Raw genomic sequence first — 20,267 nt, forward strand, 5'->3', positions numbered from 1 at the left:
GGTATATGTGGAGTTTAGGATGCCACAGGGCAAATCTAGGAGCATATGAAAACCCCAAGCAAGGGTATAAGGTTTATTGGCTCTAGTCAGAAATATTTGGGCTGGCAGGATTGGGCCCTCATCACCAGGGAGGGAGCCCAGAAGTGCAATTCAAAATAAAGGCCTGTGTTTACAGGGTGTCATCTCCCAGTCCCAGGGCTGAATTCCTGAAAGCTCATCTTTGCTCCTTCTGCCTTTCCCCACCTTGACAAGAGTGTGGTGTATCTGCACGGTTTACTTGGTGGAACCCTGCTGGACAGCACTGCCCTGCTTTGCGGGGGTCAGGGCAGGGGAGCTGGGGTGAGGGAGCAGGTCGGTGAGGCAGGTGTTTGACACAGGCTCATCCACTCTGCTAAATGCCCTCAGGTCGCTCTGCTGGGCAATGCTCACTCTGCTGACCAGGCTGAGCTTTCTAGACTGCTTTTGCCCAGCTGGAAGATGTAGCGGCAGAGCCCTTGAGGACAGCCTGAGGCTCTTCACTTGCTTGTCCTCTCCAGCCCAGACCAGACAGCACAGAGTGAAGCAGTGTGGTGGGGGGAGCCAAGACATAGGCACAGGATCAGAGGTCAGCATCACCACCCTGCGTGCTGCAGTGGAGGAGAAGCACCCAAAAGCTTACACCAAAACCTGCTCTGGGAGCGGGAGGATGCGTCCACAGCTGTGCTCTCCAGCTCAATTATGTTCCATTTGTGTAAAGAATGAGTGTGTTTAATCCATAAACAGTAACAACCAAAAAGTCATTTCATTGAGTAGCAAGATCATCCACCACATGGGAGTACCCAGAACTATTTACAAAATGCTTTCATACTTCAACAAGGAAGAGGCTGCATGTTTCTGACTGTGAAGCAGAAGGCAATCCTAGAATAATGCCTCATCTTTACCAATCATTCCAAATTATCCACATGAAATATCCTGCTTTCTCTTTTGGACTGTAATGAAGCTCCTGTTGAACCAATTATTCACTAGCTATTCATGTATTGTCAAAAAGGAAATCACAGAAGCTTTGTCATTAGGAATAAGATTTGATTGGCAAGGCACATGGCTTTGGGGCGGGTTTGCTTATTCCACCTTCGTGCTCTCAAGCCATAGCTTTCAGCTGGCAATTTCCACTGCTATAATCTGATGGAAAGTGATAAAATGCATCAGACTGCAGTACTCAAATGAGAAAACACTCCAGATTAGTAGGAATATAATTATGTTTTTCATGACATTGATTTTTTATTTTCTAACTGATAAAAGTAAACAACTGAGGGGAGGGGGGGGGAGTGCCAAAAACCAACATTTAGACTTTAGTGGGATAATTAACTCAGCAATTAAACATATTTTGTATGCAGCATTTGTCCTCCAGAGCACACAGCATATGTGACGTTTGTCCTTCATTCAAATTCTTGCTTCTTGCAATCTTTTTATTTCAGCAGGAGTGGCAGCCGGTGGGAGTCCTGCATGAAGGCCCCTTCCACAGCACTTTCCTTTCAAAGTTGAGCATTCACAGCTAGGATTTGGAAGGAAAGAGGCAGCCAAACAGAATTGTGAAATGAGCAGAATTGAGAGGCAAGAGGTCTGCGCAACAGGCATTTGTGTCTGTTTTCTTTTTGCCAGTGATGTTTGGAGGGGAAGTAAACGGAGCCCCTTGTGATCCTTTCTGCCCTGTGTGCAACCCAACAGCTGCACAGCTCTGCTGTGATTGGGGCTGCAATGGCAAATGCCCTGTGCTCTGCTCCCACTCCGTATCACAGCATTGGGATGGGCAGGTTCTATCAAAGAACAAGAATTAAAGCAAATTAAACCAAAGAGGCCAGTCCTAGGGCTCCCTGCTGATGTACCAGAGTTGATTTCTCACTACTCTGTGAAATATAGGAAGAGAAATAAGAAACAATGGATTGTCAGAAATCTCACTGGCCTTTTTAGCACAGGATAGTTCTTCTGTCCTCAGTTCATCAAAGAGTGAATGAGTCTTCAGGGAAGTTGATTTTCTCAGATTTTCTCTCCTGTGGTACAGAGGAGATGTCCTCCCAACTGCCCCATCTTTATCTTTTTTAGAAAAATGAGGTCATTAGGAAAAAGTTCCTCATCTAGAATAAATAAAACTTACTCCTTATGACTTTGTAGGTAGGATGAAGAGGGACAAGCAAACACTGTGTCAGGAAGAGGTGAGCAGATCTGTCATGCTCAGAATGACACAGTGCATCTGTATGTCAACAGAAACTGCAAAGCTGCAGCTGATAGTGTGCAAGTTAATACCCAAGCACACCACAATTATTTTTTTCCTTTGAAACAACAATATGCAAAGCTTTCTTCAGGGCAGAACTCTGAGCCTCAGGGAAACCCAAATAACTTTCTATTCCATGAGACTCCCATGGCCCAATTTAAGCTGCTGCTGCTGCTGCAGGGTAGAAGGGCTAACTTCTGAGCTCACATAAATTTCTATAGTAAACACACTATGACAAGTCATTCCAAATTAATTTCTTCCTTTCCCAAGCTGAATTTGCTGGGTTATGTGCTAAAATCTTGTTTCTTGCTTTGTCCTGAAATGTTGTGGTGCATAATAAACATCAAGTCTCAAAAGGCTGTTTTACTGCTAATTTCAGGCAATGAAATATATTATGTACGTATTCATGTTACATGCAAAACACTTTGTAACTGGAGCACAGCCTTCCCCAAATCCAGAGTGTTCATCTTGTGAAATCTGTCACCATTTACAGAATGCAAAAGTTGCACTGACAAATGCTTTTTACTATCAGACATAAAATGTGTTTGTTATTGCACTGACCTTGGGAGACAAATAGGGAAGCTTTGTCCTTACCCTGCAAGACAGCCACAGCAGCTGGCTATGCTTTAGGACAGGCCAGACTAAAATAGGTCTGTCCGTGTGAGGCTGACAGAAGAACCCTGGAAATTCTGCAAGATGAATGCCATTAATAGACCCCAAAATAAATAATATCTCTGAAAATGAATCCCAAAGTTATATCACTGATTGAATTTATAATTCACTGATCCACAGATTGACAACAATCTAATTTTTTGTAAAAAGCTATTGTGATTAGTAACTGCCTCACCTCTTAAAAAACCCCAAACCTACTCTTTTTATAAAGCTAACTGGGGCAGGAGGTGTGTTTGAACTCTGCCTTGTCCTCTGGAAGGACACTACGTAGCCAGAGCAGCATAGCCTTCTAATCACATACATTTGGTAATTATCACCACAGAGGAACAGCCAGCAAATATAGAGGGGACGAGGGAATGTAATTATTCCCAGGGACCCAAAAAGTAGGTATGTTCCAAGCAGAGCAATTTTTAAGTAGAGTGAAGTCTTACTTGTAGCATGGATAAGAAAAATAATAGGTAGAATGAGAGGTGATTTTCAAGCTGAACTTTTCTTGAAATATTCTCTCATATGCTGTTATTATTCCACTGTAATGCTTCTTTTCGGGCAATATTTTACACCAATGTTACCATCTCTATGGCACCACAGACAGGGAGGCCTTCAAGCCCACGATTTCTCTCACACTCAGTTTTCCATTTTTCCATTTTTTTATGCATTTACACTGCACCACTGACTTGAGATATTTGATACAGAATAATGATAACGCTTTGCTTTTCTTCATTACAGCCCTTACTCAATCTTCTTTACAACTGTCACTCGGGAGTGCCAGGGCCTTGGGAGGCAGAAAGCCCAGCCAAAACTTGCTTGTGAGTACCTGGTAAAGTGAGGACCTGAAGAGAGATGCACTCGATCCTTCTCTCACTTGAGAGGCAGCTCAGGTCAACAAGACTCTAAACTTTGGAGATGATCTGCCTGCTAAGCTACAGCACATTTATGATTTGCGGGTTTTGAGTTTGACTTGGCTTCATTTTTTAACTTTTGCATTTGGCAGCTGACAGCTATTAACTGTCACACTCCAATAACCAGGGGGTAGTTAGAACAGCATTAAATATTTGCACTGTGCAGCAAGGCTATACTTCATCTAGCACACATGAATCCTGTGCTCTTTTCACACTGGAAGAAAACCCACCTTATTGCTATTCAAATCTATCCGTCTCTCTTCCCATACTGCCATTACACATGCAAGGCTCGTCAGTGTCACTGACACAAAAAACCCCTCATGCTTTATACCAACACCAGTGACACCTGAAAAAAAAAAAAAAAAAGCCCAGACACAAAAAAATTACTGGTTTTTAAGAATTTTGCTTATTTGGTCTTCATTTTCTAATAAGGTCACTTATTCCATGTCTTCATAAAAGTATTTCTCCTGCCCTGCAAGGCTGCATGTTTTTTTCCACAGGGGCAACTTACAGATAATTCTATATGAATGAAAACTGGGTTTTGGTAACTGAGATTTGTCCATTTTTTATGTCCCTGGTAAATTATGAAGACTTGTTTTGAAGACAATTTTTTCCCCTCCTTGTCTAAACTGCCATTTTGAGTCTAATCTTTTAGGAAATATCCTACATAGGCACTCCTTGTGGTCTGCTTTTAAAAAAGCAAAATTTATTTTGGCCTCTGCAGGAAGCATTTAAAGCACATAATGAATAATGTTTGACACAGGAGTCAGTTAGCAGTCATTTTAGATTAATAACACTGCCCAGAAAAAAACCTTGCAGGGGATTAGACCAAGGGAAAGATGCTTAGGCAATAACCTCTGAGCCAGCTGGTTGCTGAACTATTCACAATAACTATCTCTGAAGGTCTTAAGTGTGAGAATTATCTCTGGGAAGAGAACAATGAGTTAGTGAGATATAAAACAATAGTCTCATGCTCTAACACAAGCAGTTAGCACTGCACATGTTCTCTTCTCAGTTAATCTGCAAGACTTTCAGACAGTAGCAGTTGGTGCCCAAATTAAGACTTCCTCTTTCCCTTTGATCTTATGTAAAAACTAATGAATTGTATAATCTCCAACACCTCTGAAATCCCGCTGGTTAAAGGGAAACTCTCCCTACCTTTCCCATGCCTGTCTCAATTCGCTAAATGGGAGCTATATTTAACAGCAGGCCAATCACATGATCACTGAAAAGGAACAGCACAAGGATCTGTAATCCTAATGCTCTGGAGCTGTGATTGCTATAAATCCTTTGCAGAATGATTTCCTTTAAATCCCAAACATGTCATCACACTTTTAATTAACACTTCTTTATGAAAACTGTGGATAAGACCCTTTAAATTAAAGATTGTTCCCAGACTTGTCATCTTAAAACAGTGTGCATTCCTATTGTCATTTTCATGTAGCATATTTTATTTCACTTTCATATAAGTAAAGCTTTTTACTTCCCCCTTCCCCTCCTTTGCCTCTTCTATCTTAACCCTCACACAAGTAACAGCTAGCACTATTTTTCAAAGGTAAACAAATAGCCCCATATTAGTTCACATACAAAATAGGGTATTCAAATATTCAAAAAACCAGCAACGAACACAGGCAGAGATGTGGCTGATACTGCCCTATTTGAATTATTCTTACCACTTTCACTTCTGAAGTTTACCATCTAATTGAGCTTATCATCTTTACATATAGAAAGAGATTGAGAGAGGAAAGTGATTTGCCCAAAGTTACACAGTGGCTCACCTGCAGAAACAGAAGCACAGCCTTTATTTCCTGATTCCCAGATCATCATTCTGTTCAGCTATTTAGCACGCGGCTTTCGGAATACTGGGCCTGTTTCCTTGCCTGTTAATCTGAGCAGCATTGCTACCCACTTGGTATTAAAACAAGCCTAAAATGCCCAGTGCTGGGCTCAGGAGATGCAGTTCTATTTCCAGCAAAAGGAAAGTTTTATATAAGTGAGGGATGCTTTGGCTGTCGGCTAGTGGGAAGTGGATTTCCAATATTTGTTTTCCGGACAGTAACCCAGGTAAAATGCTGTGTTTGCATAATGGCTCAAGTTCAGTGACAGAGTGTCTTCTGTTATCCCATCTGGGATTTGAGAAGTGGCACACATCACTGGCAGACAACTCTTTCAACGATGTTTTTCAGAAAGCCCAGTTTTCTAACACACCTCTGTGTGGAATAAGCTGGAAGACAGAGGAAGACTATTTGTGAGAGAGAATATCAAGGGTGAAAACATTTTCGATTATAGAGATAAACCTCCCCTTCAGCAGTAAGAAGCAGGAAAGGAATACAGATCCTGCAAAAATTCCAGAATGAAATTGTCAGGCAATCAGACAGCATAACCTGAAATTATTTAGCATGATTTAGCAAGATGTTTCTAAGTATCTATACAGCATCCAAAAATATCCATTGACAGATATTGGAGAAATAATGAATGGCTAAATAGAGCAGGTCAGACTCTGATGCCCTTCCATGAATCAGATAGTAGTTTATTCCTCAGCTGCTCCCACTGGCTTCAAATTATGCTTTGTAGCTGACACTCAAAGCCAAATGTCAGGAGCCCAAGCTCATTGAACAGATCAGTGGAAAAGCTCAGAACAGAACCTCTGACTTGACTCTCTTGAATCCTGAATTGAAAACAAGGAACAGAGGAAGGTGGGAGGGAAGGCGGGAAGGCGGGAAGGCAGGCAGGCAGGCAGGCAGGAAGGAAGGAAGGAAGGAAGGAAGGAAGGAAGGAAGGAAGGAAGGAAGGAGAAAGAGTCTCTACAATGTTATGACTACTTGCCTTTACATATCCTCCTTTTCTTCACGGTATACAAGTGTCTCGTAGTTTCATTGGTAAGATAAACAATGTTTACGTATCTCTATACATTTTAAATCAGCCATAATTATCAGGCCAGGACATTGGTAAAGTTTTTTTGAAAAGAGTGGAAAGCATCATGGGTGTAGAGCAAGAGGAACAGCAAATTTAACCACCAAACCATTGGGGTTTTCCTTACTGACAGGCAAATTCATGCAGTAAGAGTGGTGTGGCATATGTGACCATATATTAAAAGCAGGGACTGCAATACATCCATCTTCAGCCTGTCAGTTTTCCTTGATTAAAACATATCACATGAGTACATCAAGTGAAGAAATTAGAAATTAACTATGAGATATTAAAAAAATCACATTCTTCTGATCAACCCACAAAGCCTGAAGACCATGCACATTGCAGTCTCTTAGTTTTGTTTGCCATTCTATATTCACTCCAACATATTAATTTCTCTTCCTCTCACCTATGCTTGAACATGAGAAATGTACAGCCTAAAGCTCTTTTGAGAGTGGCACTATGATGAAACCAGAGCAGTCTCACTTGCACAAAGCTGTAGCGTTGGCAGAGAGACAAGAGCTGCACATGGAGCCTTTCTCAGGTAGCCAGTGTGAGCCAGAGGCCCTGCAGAAGGGAGGGACTCACCCAGCTGTGCCCTGTGCTTGTGGCGCCACGGTTCCACAGACCCGGGAGCATTTGCAGAAGTCGCTGGTTGATGCACTTGCAGGAATCCCACACCAGGTGATCTCCAAGATGATAGAGTCTGCTGTCCAATGTGTCAGACTGAACAGTGACCAACAAGGGAATTGGGATCTCAGCCTTGATTCCTCCCATGCTCTTTGCAATAAACTGCAATAACAGCATTCAATCTCTGTGTCTCCTTTGTTCCATCCTGGGCAGTAAAGTGTGAACCCTGCACTGACTTAACATTATTTGGTGAACCCAAGCCTTTATTTCTCATCTCTTCTGTGGTACAAACACCAATTTGATGTTCCTTCTCTTCCTTACTGCTGAGATCACCCTTCAACACCCACTTGGACACTGTAAGTCAAGTATAAAACATTCAGATTTAGCATGCACTGTGGGTTAAGCACTCATATCTTGTCCCCATTTCAGCAGGATACACAGAAAAAAGACAGACACATACCAAAACAAAACCAGGAGTTACTGTATGACAATTTTTTATTTATCAGTATCAAATTACATAGCAAAGTAATGAATGCAGTGTCAGATCACCTTTTTGAATACTGTAAATACAAACAAAATCCACCATATTGCTTAATTATCCAAAGTAAATTAAAAGTTTAAAAATGTGCGTTTCAGAGATTCCATTTGGCATATCCTGTCAATGTATCCTGCATAAATATTTCTGTACCTCATTTTCATTATGTGTACCTTAATGCAGCCTCTAGAAAACACACATGGAGGAGATAGGACCTATTTGTATGTTTATTTTCATCACCAACTCATGCATCTGCCCTGAAATCACTGAAAGTACCTACCTGCTAGCTCACATGACAGATAAAAGTGACAGTACCTATAGACCTAGAGATGTACTGAGAGATAGAAGCGGCCAGACCCAAAGCTACTGCCATCATTGCAAGATGGCTGAATGCAAGATAACACAACTGTGGATCAGGCCTTTAAATTACTGACAAAACAGTGATGTACTTTCATGGAAGCTGGACTATCTGATGGCCAGATCTTGTACACTCCAATATGTATGGAGATGCCTGGGACATTTACACCACTCTTTACACAGCTCTGACTCTACTAGATAGATAGAACAACTCTCTGTTTATAAGGTTAAGTTATGAATAAAGTCAGGTCTGTTGATTTCATGTAAGTTGAATAGGATTTGGCCACAGCTGGATATAAACTAGATAATTCAACAGAAGTATTTTAACGGTGGTAATCAGCAGTGTCATTTAAATGGGACTTCCTTGGAAACTGTGTAAATAGAACACTTTTTCCTGATGGATGAGATAATAAGCTTCACTTAGCACTGTTCCCAAAAGTTAAGACTACTGACATGTGGTAGATGTATGAAATGGAAAACACCATAGAAATATATATTTTGTTTAGAATACAATGAACAGAAGTACAGAAGCGTTGATGCAGGTACTGAAAAGATAAGGAAAGGGAAGGAGGAAAAATTTAGGCAGCAATCCCATGGCAACACAGAAGTTACTCTTGATCCCTCCAATTCACCACTATCAGTGGAAGTCAGGCTTCTCTGGGAAGGTGCAACCTGAACGCTTGATAATGACGCTGGCTGCGTAATGCCCAGCCCGGATGCACTCAGTCACCGGCCGGTCATAGACGAGCTGGGACAGAAAGCCTATGGGACACAGTGGGAGAGAAAGAGAAGGAAGAAAATGGTCAGATTAGTTTTCTGAGTGCATCAGTTTGTTTCAGGGCAAAGCACTGAACCACTGGCCTGCCCGGTTGTCCCCCTGCAGCCCGGTCAGTTTAAATTGAGAATCGCTCTTGAGTGAACTGCTTGAGGGCTGGAATGGTGGTGCTGCTATTTCTTCATGAAGTCTCCATTTGGTAGCTTCCAGTAAATTAAAGATTATCAAGACTGATCATTATTAGTGTTCTCGAAATGATTTTAACAGAATTCCTGCTCTCTTCTTTATAGAGAATACCCCTGATTCCTCAAAGAACATTTTAAAAACAAAGAAGTTTTCCCTGCTGGAGAGAGTTCCTTCTGCTATTACTGGCTACAGCTACAGCCCCAACACAACTCTGTGCAAGCTTTTCTCCAAAAAAGAGAAAGACACGTAATAGAGAAACATTATATTCAGAGTTACAGGTGTTCACAGTGCAAAGAAGGTGATGAGGAAAGTTAGATGACATCTTCTGCATTTGATAATGGGACATTTAATCTAAAACTTCAGCAACAGTAGGTACCCCATAGCATGTGCAGTCACCCCCCTGAACAGCGAACTGTGCAGAGAACCAGGTGCCTCTCAGAATCGGGGCATGGCTTCAGCTGCCACAGCCTGGCATGCACAGCTTGGAAACTCAGGATTCACCAGGAGCTGAGCACTTTGAAAACCTGAGCACCTCCTAAATGAACAGAGTAGGCAGTCGTAAAAAGGTTCTTGGAGAAGTTGAGTACAAGCAGCACCAGAAACTTTATGGATTGAGTCCCTCATTTCTGAAGCATTTGGTCTTGGCTGAAGCTATTGTGATCAAAAGCATGACAGAACTTATGGCAGAGGTGAAATATGTATTTTAAATTTGGAAGAGGCTTTCAAGATGTGAGAAGTAAACTTAGTATCTTATAATTTAAAACTCCACTCTCATTCTAGAGGTAATATTTTATTCACTTTTATCCTGTTTTTAATATGTTTCAGATGTATCTCTCTTCCTGTCCAATCACAGAAGGAAAGTGAGACTTGCCCAAGAAAATCAGAATTCTAGCAAGCTGAAAGATGTTCTTTTTAAAGATTTCATCCACCATTTCAAGTTTCTGTCATGCTCAGGCTTTGTGCCTTGACAGTACAAATGTAGTCTTGAAACCATGTCTCTGCTAAGTACTGTGTAAAAATCATAAGTACCAACTTCTGACATATTACAAATTTTGATTCTAAGCTGATATGTTTTGCTAGCTTGCTTTCATATTCACTTTCTCTGTTCATCTGGTTTACTATTGGGAAAAGGTTCCACATCATATTGTGATGCTGTCATTTAACCTGTGCTCTGTTTCTAAATATTTCCCTTTGTGATATACTACAGCATAATTTCAGAAGATAATAAAAATATTTCATCCTATGCAATGATGTCTGCTCTTTGGAGATTAAATATTATGTAAAACAAGAAAAAGAAGGTTGGATTAATGAAGGATAATACTGGTGAGCAAAATACCTGTTTCCATCAATTACCAATATCTATCTTGGCTTCTTGGTCATGACTGATAGGGAAAAGAAGCCTAATAGATATACAGTTTAAACTGCACCAAATTGGAGAAGAGTTTGAAAGTGCAAAATCTATAAATAAAACACTTCTCATTGGAATAGGGAGGCCATAGAGAGTAAGCAGATTAGTTAAAAAAGGAGAAAACTCATATGTTACCGACATCAATATTTTTTAGAGAACTACGTATTGGCTAGAATTTCACAGATATTGGCTGACACTAGCTGGGACAAATTACTCATTCACCAACAAAAGGTAAGTCCATAAGCACAAGTGAGGATGACAGAAGTTATCAATATACAAAGATAAGAATCTGGAACAGGAAGAAATTGTGCTGTGAGCGCTATCACTGATGGCAGTCAGGGATGACAGACAACACAACTGTGGCAGGATGGTCCAGCTGCAATAGTTGGGCAACAGTTGAGAAATTTAAACAGCATGCCTGGCAGAAATCAGATCGTTTCTGAATAACAAGATGAAAATGGTCTGCTCTCCATTAAATTAACATGCATTCTTAGGAGAAACTTTCTTGGATATGCGGAGGGTGTCAATCATTAAATTTAAACTGCCTGGGAGGCAGGAGCTTGCCAGTGTGCTTCTGGGTGGTTAAAACTTGAGAGCAAGTTGTAACCATATGTAAAATGAGGCTGTTAAGACAGTCCATTTCTGACTCAGTAAGTATGAAGATGCACTGGGCAGGTCTCCAAAGGCAAACATGGGGCTAGGTTTTGTGCAGAGCATGAATTCAGAGAGAAGTTTATACAAGAAAGAACAACTATCCTCTACATTTATGATCAAGGCATCAAACATACATGAAGATGAGAAAATCCACAGAGCAAAGGACCATAAAACATGAATTACTTTTCAATACCAACTAGACTGACACTGTCATCACCTCCCAGGCTCATTGTAGTTTCAAGTTAGTATGAGTCTTTTGTCTTCAGTGAAACTATTTCTTATTTATTCTGATCTAAGTGAAAGCAGAGTCAGGTGAAAAAACATCTTGTTCTAATTGGGGATAGAAATGAGAGATCTCTGTGATTTAGGAGTGTTGCAGAAATGACATTAAGTACAGCTGTCATATATGACATATGTAGAAACTGCAGTGGGGAGTTTGCCCTCAAACCATTCTCTTGTCTGCTGAGTTTCTTTTAAAAGGTATGTGTTTCATAGATGAAATGGAAATAGCAGTATCTGACACAATACCGCATCGAATGACAATACAAACACACATATCACAAACAGAACTACATCACACAGTAAGACTAGGCAGTTGGCAAAGCAGACCCCGAGGGAACACCAGAAAGCAGTGCTGTTTGAGCAGAGAAGCAAAGAGCTCTATCAGGTTGGCTGCCTTAGCTGCAGAATGTTCTTTTTAGTTAATGCAGTAAAAAGCAACATGGTCAGAATATAATTCAGAGTTTGCCTCCCCCAGTGTATAAGGCACGGTGATGCAAACCCCATGAGTCATACTCTCAAGGCATCGATTCAGATCTGAGCTCCAGCTGAAGAAGTTACTCCCCCATCTGTTTTTCACCATGCTGCTTTGCTGCTGGTATAACCTGATACCCTGTCAAAACGAGCCAGATTAGTTTAAACAGTAGCTGTTGAGCAGGGGATCTTTGCTAACGCAGCTGATTGAAACTGAATTGGGTTAGTGAGCACTCAAACAGCCCAACCAGCGAGCAGGGTGGTGGAAGGAAGATGAGAAGCAGTTGAAGGCTGTAATCTTTTAAGGTGCCATGATTGGAAATGCAAGAAGATAAGTGAACATGGCTTCAGACTTACTTCACACTCCTCCTACAACTTCAGAGACCAAAAGGGCAGGATTGAACTCTGATCCTGTATCACAGGCCTGGGATCACAGATCACTAGATCATCCCAGCACATAATAAGGTAGCTCAGCATCTACTTCATTTCTTTGTGATCTGGTCCCTAGCTATCACTGGAATAGAGTCCAGAAAGCAGCAGTAAACTTCGGCTACACCAGACAGCCTCACTTCAAATATTTTACCAAAACAACTTCAAGCAATATTGTTTGCCATGTTCTAACTGCAGCTGTTGTGCAGTAGCATTTCTGCACTGCTGGAGCTGTGGATGGTGTTGCAAGCATTGTGCACCACTCTTGTCACACTAGCTCGAGGCTTTCCCGTCTGCCTCCTGCCCTGTTATCTGACATGCCAACTCTTTGTGGAGGAAGGGAAAATGCAATTGCAGGATGTCTAGCAAGCCACCCTGATGTAATGAGCCATCTTGGTAAGCCTTCAGAGTAGACTGGGATGCCTTTTGCCCTTCACAGGCATGGATAGCCAAGTAACAAACTTGCACCCACTAACGGTGAGAACTTCTTTGGAACTGGCTCCCATTCATCCCATTTATCTTCCTAGAAAAAAAGACAACTTGGCTTCAAAAGTTGCTTTAAACCTTGGAGGAATACAAAATGTATTTGCATTCTCAGATGGTAGAAGTGATTACAACACACCAATAACTATTTTTGGCCCTTAATTATTTCTTTTCTGCTCAGGAGGAAAAAAGCGACTCTGGAATCACTTGGCTTTGAAAAGTGTGCCTGAAATAATTGAGAGTTAATCTTTATCACCTCCAGCTTCCTTATTACATATTCTCAAAGACAATGTTAGGTCTACAAACAGAATAAGGGATGGAAAAGTGAAGTTGCTTTGTTCCTTTTTGTGCTCCCCACCAAATGAAAGTCCTATAAGCCAAGTGCCAGAAGTGGTGTCAGACCCAAACCGAGGCTCTCACTCAGACCAGCTCAAATCGCTTTGGGGATGTCAGTATAAGTTTGAAAAGACACAGCAAGACAGTCCACTGACTGACACAAAAGGTGTTGTATTCACTTTGTTACTCCTTAGAGCTGAGTAGAACTTACACATCATTAAAGGAAAACCAAGGTGATTTTCTAGAAAACAGATATTTCAGAGGCAATTTCACTGAAATCAGTGATTTCTTTGAAAGTTTTATTTCCAGATTATTAGTGGTGATTCTGAATGAACACTTAGAACTAGTGCAGTTGGGCAGGAATGTGGGAGTCTGATAGCGGAGATTTAAAACAGTTCTGGTCTGCTCCAGTAATGGTTTAACAACACTCAAAAACAGCTCATATTGAAGCCAAATGTTTCATTTCAAATTGTACATTTGACAATTAATTTTAATGACTGTTAATTACTAATGCTGGCTGAAAATCCATTTATAGCCTCTGACACCCAGCTCCCCACTACTTGTCTTTCTGCAGTTTCTCTCACACTTCTAACCTTTATAAAATGCCCATGGCAAAATTAATTTTTTTTTTTTAATGCAAGAGAGAAAAGCTGAAAAAAATCCAATTATCAAATGCATCAATTATAAACAACTACAGGCTGACCCTGAGTCAGAGCCCCTCAAAACCTTTTTGCTATGTGATATTCCCAGACAATTCTCTTCCAGATGAACCCTGAAGTACATAACCTGTGCTAGCCAGGCCATTTACCATCAAAACTGTCCCAGCCTCAAAAAGAATCCTGACCAGTTTAGCTGATTCCTCTTTTTGTATTTAAAATTTCTACAGTTTAATTTGTGAACTGCACTTTAAAAAAATGGTGTTATTCCACCATGGGGACAGTTGCAAGCACCTTTTCACACTCTTCTTCATATACAGAATGTGTCACAGTTGCTGGGACGCTCATCTATTTTTATGTGATCCCACTACATTTCCAGGCCAGGAGTGTGGGAAGATGCAGTTTTCAAGAAACATTACCCAGTCAATGCCTTGTGGCTGATATGGCTGGGGCTTTTTTTGAGGTCTTTTAGCACTGTTGGAGCAGGCTAATGTTGTAGTATGAGCCTGGTCAGTAGTAATCGGGTGGCTGGCAATTCTGCTGCCAAGAGCCAAGCAGCCACCCTAGATTTTGTAAAAGATGTTGGCATCAGTGGATTCTGCAATACAGTCACTGAATGACCGTACGTCAACATGCTGAGGTTTCTCCTTTTTTAATTTTGTGGCAGATGGTGGATATTACAGCCAAGAACTGTGGTAAGCCAGAGGCCCTGCCCATTGCTATCAAACCAAATGTTGGCTATTCTAAATGGAAACGTTTGTGATTAAGGGTGGGATTTGGCTTCTGTTTTCATGTCTTTTGGCACTGTGGTCTGACACATCAGACTTACAGTATATAAGACAAATTAAATGTAAGCATCTTCAAACACTCTATATTTCTTTCAACCTTTAAGCACTTTAGCACTTTCACAAAATTTATTGTAAAAATGATGCCATACGTGCATATATACGTTATTAACTACAAATGTATATGCACGTGTCTTTTTCTCTCCTTTAAAATGAAATGGCTCTGTGCTTTTCCAGGACTGTACTGCCAAGCTAATTACAATTGAGAGAAAAAAGGTTACCAGCCCTTTCGTAAAAATGATAATTTAAGATGTATATCTAACAAGTGGCAACCTTGAAATCTCTCACTGGAAAGAACATTAGAAAATCCTTCCTGACTATACCACTGGAGGAAAGTTTTAATAAAAACTAATTAAACTACAAAAATCTCAAGTGGTTAACTGATTTTAGGGGCTAAATTTCTGGCAATTCTAATTATCCTCTTGTGGCTTCACTTAGTGTTTCACAACCATGACAGATGACAATGAAAAACTGCAGTTAAATTCATCCTCCCTGACACCATGCTAAGCACTCGCTTCTCCCTCTCCAAGTAAAATCAATACCATGTTTGAGTAAACACGTTTACAGCTTTATTAGGATGTCTTGCTTGTTCTGTAACAGCAACTTGAAGCTGTGGTAGCAAATCGACTCAACTCAGTTAAACCTAGAGAGCTGAGTAAGAGGCTCATCGATAAGGTTGTTATATAAATAAACTGCAGGAGACCAGAAAGCTGGAACAACAGCTTGGTAAATGTCAATATTTTTACTTCCAGAGAATGACAAAACCATGAGATCACGACTAAAATGTTTCAGAAGTCTATATTTACTTTATTTATAAAATGGTCACGTGCTGAAAACATTTCACTGCCTTTGTACAAGAAACTTCTTATTTCATAATCAGCAGCATGAATACTAAACCAAGCACATTTTAAGAAATGCAGTGATATTGGTATCGCTATGCCTATCCCTCTTGTTTTCTTATTATTTATGGATACATTTTCAATGCATTGAATTTCTGTGAGGATCACTCAGATGGGTGTACATATTTCTCAGTCTGAGGTTATACAGTCATTTATGGACACATGCAAATAATACAACTTTGCATTTACTAGACAATTATGAATAAGTGAAAGGAGTGTTTTCAGTTTAGCAGCCTTTTCCTGGAATGGAGAGGAGGTGTTGAATACACAAAACAAAAAAAGAACACAGTGTATAAAGCTTTAAAGGACTACATGTGGAAAATGTTAATAAAGATTTCTGCAGAAATGTGACAAGAAAAAAAAAAAGAAATAAAACTTCATTACATCCCTATTATTCCATTAGGAATCAGTTACTCAAGGCTGAATAATTTCATTGCATTGCACATGATTGCCACTGTTTGGCTCTACTGGGCCAGCTCACTGCAGCTCAGAGAACAAGGTGTCATCATAGTTCCCAGGGCCTGTAGGTGCTCAGGCCCACCAGAGATTCCCTCCAAGGAAAAGTAGCAGTCTTGTTTCTCTGATGGTTTTATTCAAGTAGGAATGGTGTATGCTGCTCTGTTGTGGTTTGTTCCTGAAGCCTGTGCCATAGACTGAGAAAACAGACCCTGAGGTGAAGCCTACTTAGATTGATGTGAGATTTTCTATCACTGCCCTGTGCCTTGACTGCATACTGTCCACCTTCTGAGAGGGAATAGCTCAAAGCTAGAGCTTTGTTATATTTTGTTATAAATATAAGCAGTATTTTATAGTCTGACATCCTTTCACATTAAACATCCTCAGTGGACTCTATAACCTGTTGCATATCACTTCTATTAAATTCCCCAGTGCATCTTACTGTCCAAGAAAAGAACTATTTCAGTCTATAATGTGCTCCAAGAATAATGTGAAAGAGGAAAATGCTAACAAAGTTATAACTTCTCATGGTTTGGTCCCATTTTTCATTTTTTAAGTCCACATGATGAGCTTTGGGAAATTTCCTTTAGGATCAGGATCTGGTTGCCTTAGGCTTGTCTCAGGCAGCCTCCAGGGGAAAACATTTGATTAAAAAAACCCCCTCCAAGCTTACAAGGAGTATCCAAGGCACTGCATGTGCCAAACCAGAAACAGATATTTTCATTGCAAGTATCTTCTCTATTCTGAAAATACTTTCCAGGCTGATATTTATCTTTGTTTTTCCTAAAAGCATTTCTTAGAAGTGTTTTGCAAAATCTAAAACTCTTAGAAATTTTTGAGACAGAAGAGTGAAATAAGCTTTCTTTTATTAGTACCTGTGGAAAGTTTCTGAGCCTCAAACCTGTTGTATTGATACTAAATGGTGCCAATTATTACATCTATTGCTTGGAATAAAAGGAAGAGAACTGCTGTAATTTACCATAGATACAATGAAGTTCTAAAGACAATAAAATGGAATAATATGTCCTATCCTCTACTCAGTTTTTAACATATATTCAAGTGCAAAAAAGGTTGCACGAATGTAACTTCATAGCCAAGATTCATATGCATGAATCTCAGGAGAGTTTTATTTGCAGGTGTGCTTCCACACAGCCAAGCCAGCAGTATGTAAGGAGAATCAGAAAGCAACACCCAGTGCAGAGGGAATATGGGAGCTAGGCAGCCTGTGAATTTCCTGATTTTTGTGGGCTGAAAGAGCCTACCCTAGCATTATATTCATAATGTTCCTGTTTTAATGCAGTGACACTTAATATCTTTTGCCTCTTTAAATATCTCTTAGAGTTCTGGAGCGATAGCAAAAATGTACTGATCACCAATAACAGTAATGTCCCTTTCCACTGGGTCAGAGATCAGTGTCAAATCAACCTACAAGCACTGCTACTACCACTGCTTTTAACTGCGACCACGTTTTTCCTTCTAATTCCTTTTTACTGCAATCTTGACATCTTCCCACTTCAAGTATGAGCCCATTGCAGTGTGGGGGATGTGAACAAATTCAAGACTTTACCATGCTGTTATATAACAGAGGAGCTGTGAGCGAGAGAGGACCCAGCTTGTGAACATCACGGCCTGAGAAGTGTCCTTATGGTCATTGTGTCCATGTCCTTTGCACCCACTGAGGCAGGATAGATGTCAGACAGACAATACATTTCAGTGTGTTTTTGGATTTCATTGCATGGTGTTTTATCTCCTGCGAATACAGCATCAGCTTAATCTGACACATCATTTCTTAGGGGACTATATCCTGCCCTGATTCCCAGGGGAATGTTCTTGATGATCCAATCTGACGAGTGCCTCTGTCTCTATTCAGAATACATTAAAATAACACAAAAATATTGCCAACAGTCTGCAAGCAAGGTAATAGCAACTCATTAAAGTAATTTCTAACCTTCCACATGAACATTTTCTTTATCATTACATGATTTTCTAACACATGACACATTAACATAAAATGAAATGTTATGAGGGTAGGCATAGTAGGCATGACAAAGTATTTTAAACGGTGATGACTTGCTTTGAGGCGTTAAGTCAATTTGTAATTGTCCCATAGCTATTACAGCAAAAATTGGAACTTTCTAATTGGTTTTCAAAATCTGTTTTTAACAGAGCAGGTTTGTTTTTTAAAGTGTACACAACCTATTTGACGTTTATTTTTCACAAGACCTGTCCAGAATGTCACTGAATTTATGGTGAGGTAAATTAGGCCTTTTAAAAACCAATTTTGCAAAATATTAATCCTCTTGCTATGTACTGAGGCTCCCTTAACACTGACGGTGTCACTGACAGGAAGAGAGACACAGAGGCTAAAGGAATCAAGTCCTGCTTCAGTCTAATTAGAAACTTCTGAGGGTTTTTTAATTCCATACACTGATCCTTTTAAGTGGATCTTTCGCTTCTACATGTTATTTAAGAAATGACAGCAAGTATACTATGTTTTGCCTAACTTTTCTTCTACTATGTCTTTTTCTAGATTGCCTTTAAATGGAACAGGTGAAAATGTGAGTTACTATATTTACATTACTGTGTTATAAGAATATATGTAATGAAATTAGGAGGAACAATTAGAGACCAAGAAAAGGGTAGTAATTAAAACAATGAGAGCAGTATAATCACAATTACTTGGACAACACATGCAAACAGGTTTATGTATAATATCAGCACAGAAGAGGGTATTCTTTGCAAAGAAATAATTTTGAATGGAAATTGGTAAACAAAGAAGTAGGGAATTAAAAAGAAAACAGAAATATCCCATGTATTTTTCTGAGTGATATCTATTTTTATGGTTTTGTTTAAGTAGCTGCAATTCAAACTGTGGCAAATTTTGAAAACGAGCCAATGCTAATGTTGAAATTACTAGCAACTGGCTACACTATTGATCAGAATAATGATGTGCCTCTAGCTGAGACTGAGAAAAAATCAACTGGGAACATATAATCTGGTCATTTTCTAGTTTGTAGAAGGTCAGGTACAGAGATAACGTGGTCCTCTAATAGCCTGGGTTTATGTGGGATGTTTATCTGACAGAGTTCCGAATGCCATCAGAACACAGGGGTGGTAAGTCATGGACATGTTGACAGGTTATCCCCTAGCAAGCAAAGATTGATGCCCTCTCTGCAGCTCAGCTATTATACTCCTGTATGCTGTTTATAAACCAGGAGCAGTAAAGACAGGCAAAATGGGCTGTCAGTCAAAGTGCTGATGACACTAAGTAAGTATTTTTATTTCAAAGCTTCCTATCTCACCCTCCATGATCTCAGTAACAACAGGATTGCTCAGAGGCAATTAGCCACCAATGCTGTACAAATGAAAACTAAGAGAGTGCTGCTTTCTGTTATAACAGCTATCTTTACTTCAAAGAAAAGCCAGAATGATTCAAAGTAGTATCCCCTCTCTCTTTGCTGGTGAAGATAAATTTTGTAGCAAATATCAGCCATTACAAGCTCCGTGCACACACATATTTAATTGATATCACCAAAAAATTATCCCTTGCTCCCAGCTGGCAAGTAGCTCTGCATCTGGTGTTATCAGAAGGGAGTACTTCACAGCAGTGACATTTTGTCCACTGTATTTCCCTCTATTAAATGTGATTAAAAAACGATGGCAATTTCCCAAGGTATTTCACACAAGTATAAAAACCTTATAAAAATTAAAGACCACTCTAAGTAGATGAAGTAGCTTCTGATATCACGCTCCTGCTGTTCAGTTAAGAACTGTTCCTAGCTCCTTCTACTCCTATTTCAGTGAATCTAGAATGTTCTAGGGGTGGTGAATACTGGAGGGAGAGCAGCCCTTATGGCACAGATTTATACAGAGAGGAAAATACAACAAATAAGAGAAATAATCATTTTTTACTGTAAACAAATTCTTCCCCAGTGTTCAAGAGCCCTAGAAATCTATTAAGTAACTTTCTTTTTAATATCGTCACAAGCTTACTGATAAATTACTAAAAAAACCATTAAAATCTGCATCTGCTGAAGGCATTATCAGATCTTTTTGCATGTTTAGCACTCCTGGAATAGCCATATAGGAACTATTCATAAGAGCTCATTTCTCACATGTGCACATGCTTCTATCCC

General features: G+C 39.9%; 1 protein-coding gene across 2 annotated transcripts in view; it reads right to left on the reverse strand.

The window, feature by feature from the left end:
* Window positions 1–8,856: 8,856 nt before the first annotated feature.
* The window catches only part of ADK (adenosine kinase), a 263,640-nt gene continuing 252,229 nt past the window's right edge, over window positions 8,857–20,267 (reverse strand). For both annotated transcript variants that reach the window (XM_084210310.1, XM_084210311.1), the window contains exon 11: window positions 8,857–9,013. In XM_084210310.1, coding sequence (XP_084066436.1) covers window positions 8,889–9,013 — 125 coding nt within the window. In that variant the 3' untranslated portion in view covers window positions 8,857–8,888. The remainder of the gene's footprint in view (window positions 9,014–20,267) is intronic.

The sequence above is a fragment of the Fringilla coelebs genome, assembly GCF_963513975.1.
Source record: "Fringilla coelebs genome assembly, chromosome: 8".
Taxonomy (NCBI): Eukaryota; Metazoa; Chordata; class Aves; order Passeriformes; family Fringillidae; genus Fringilla; species Fringilla coelebs.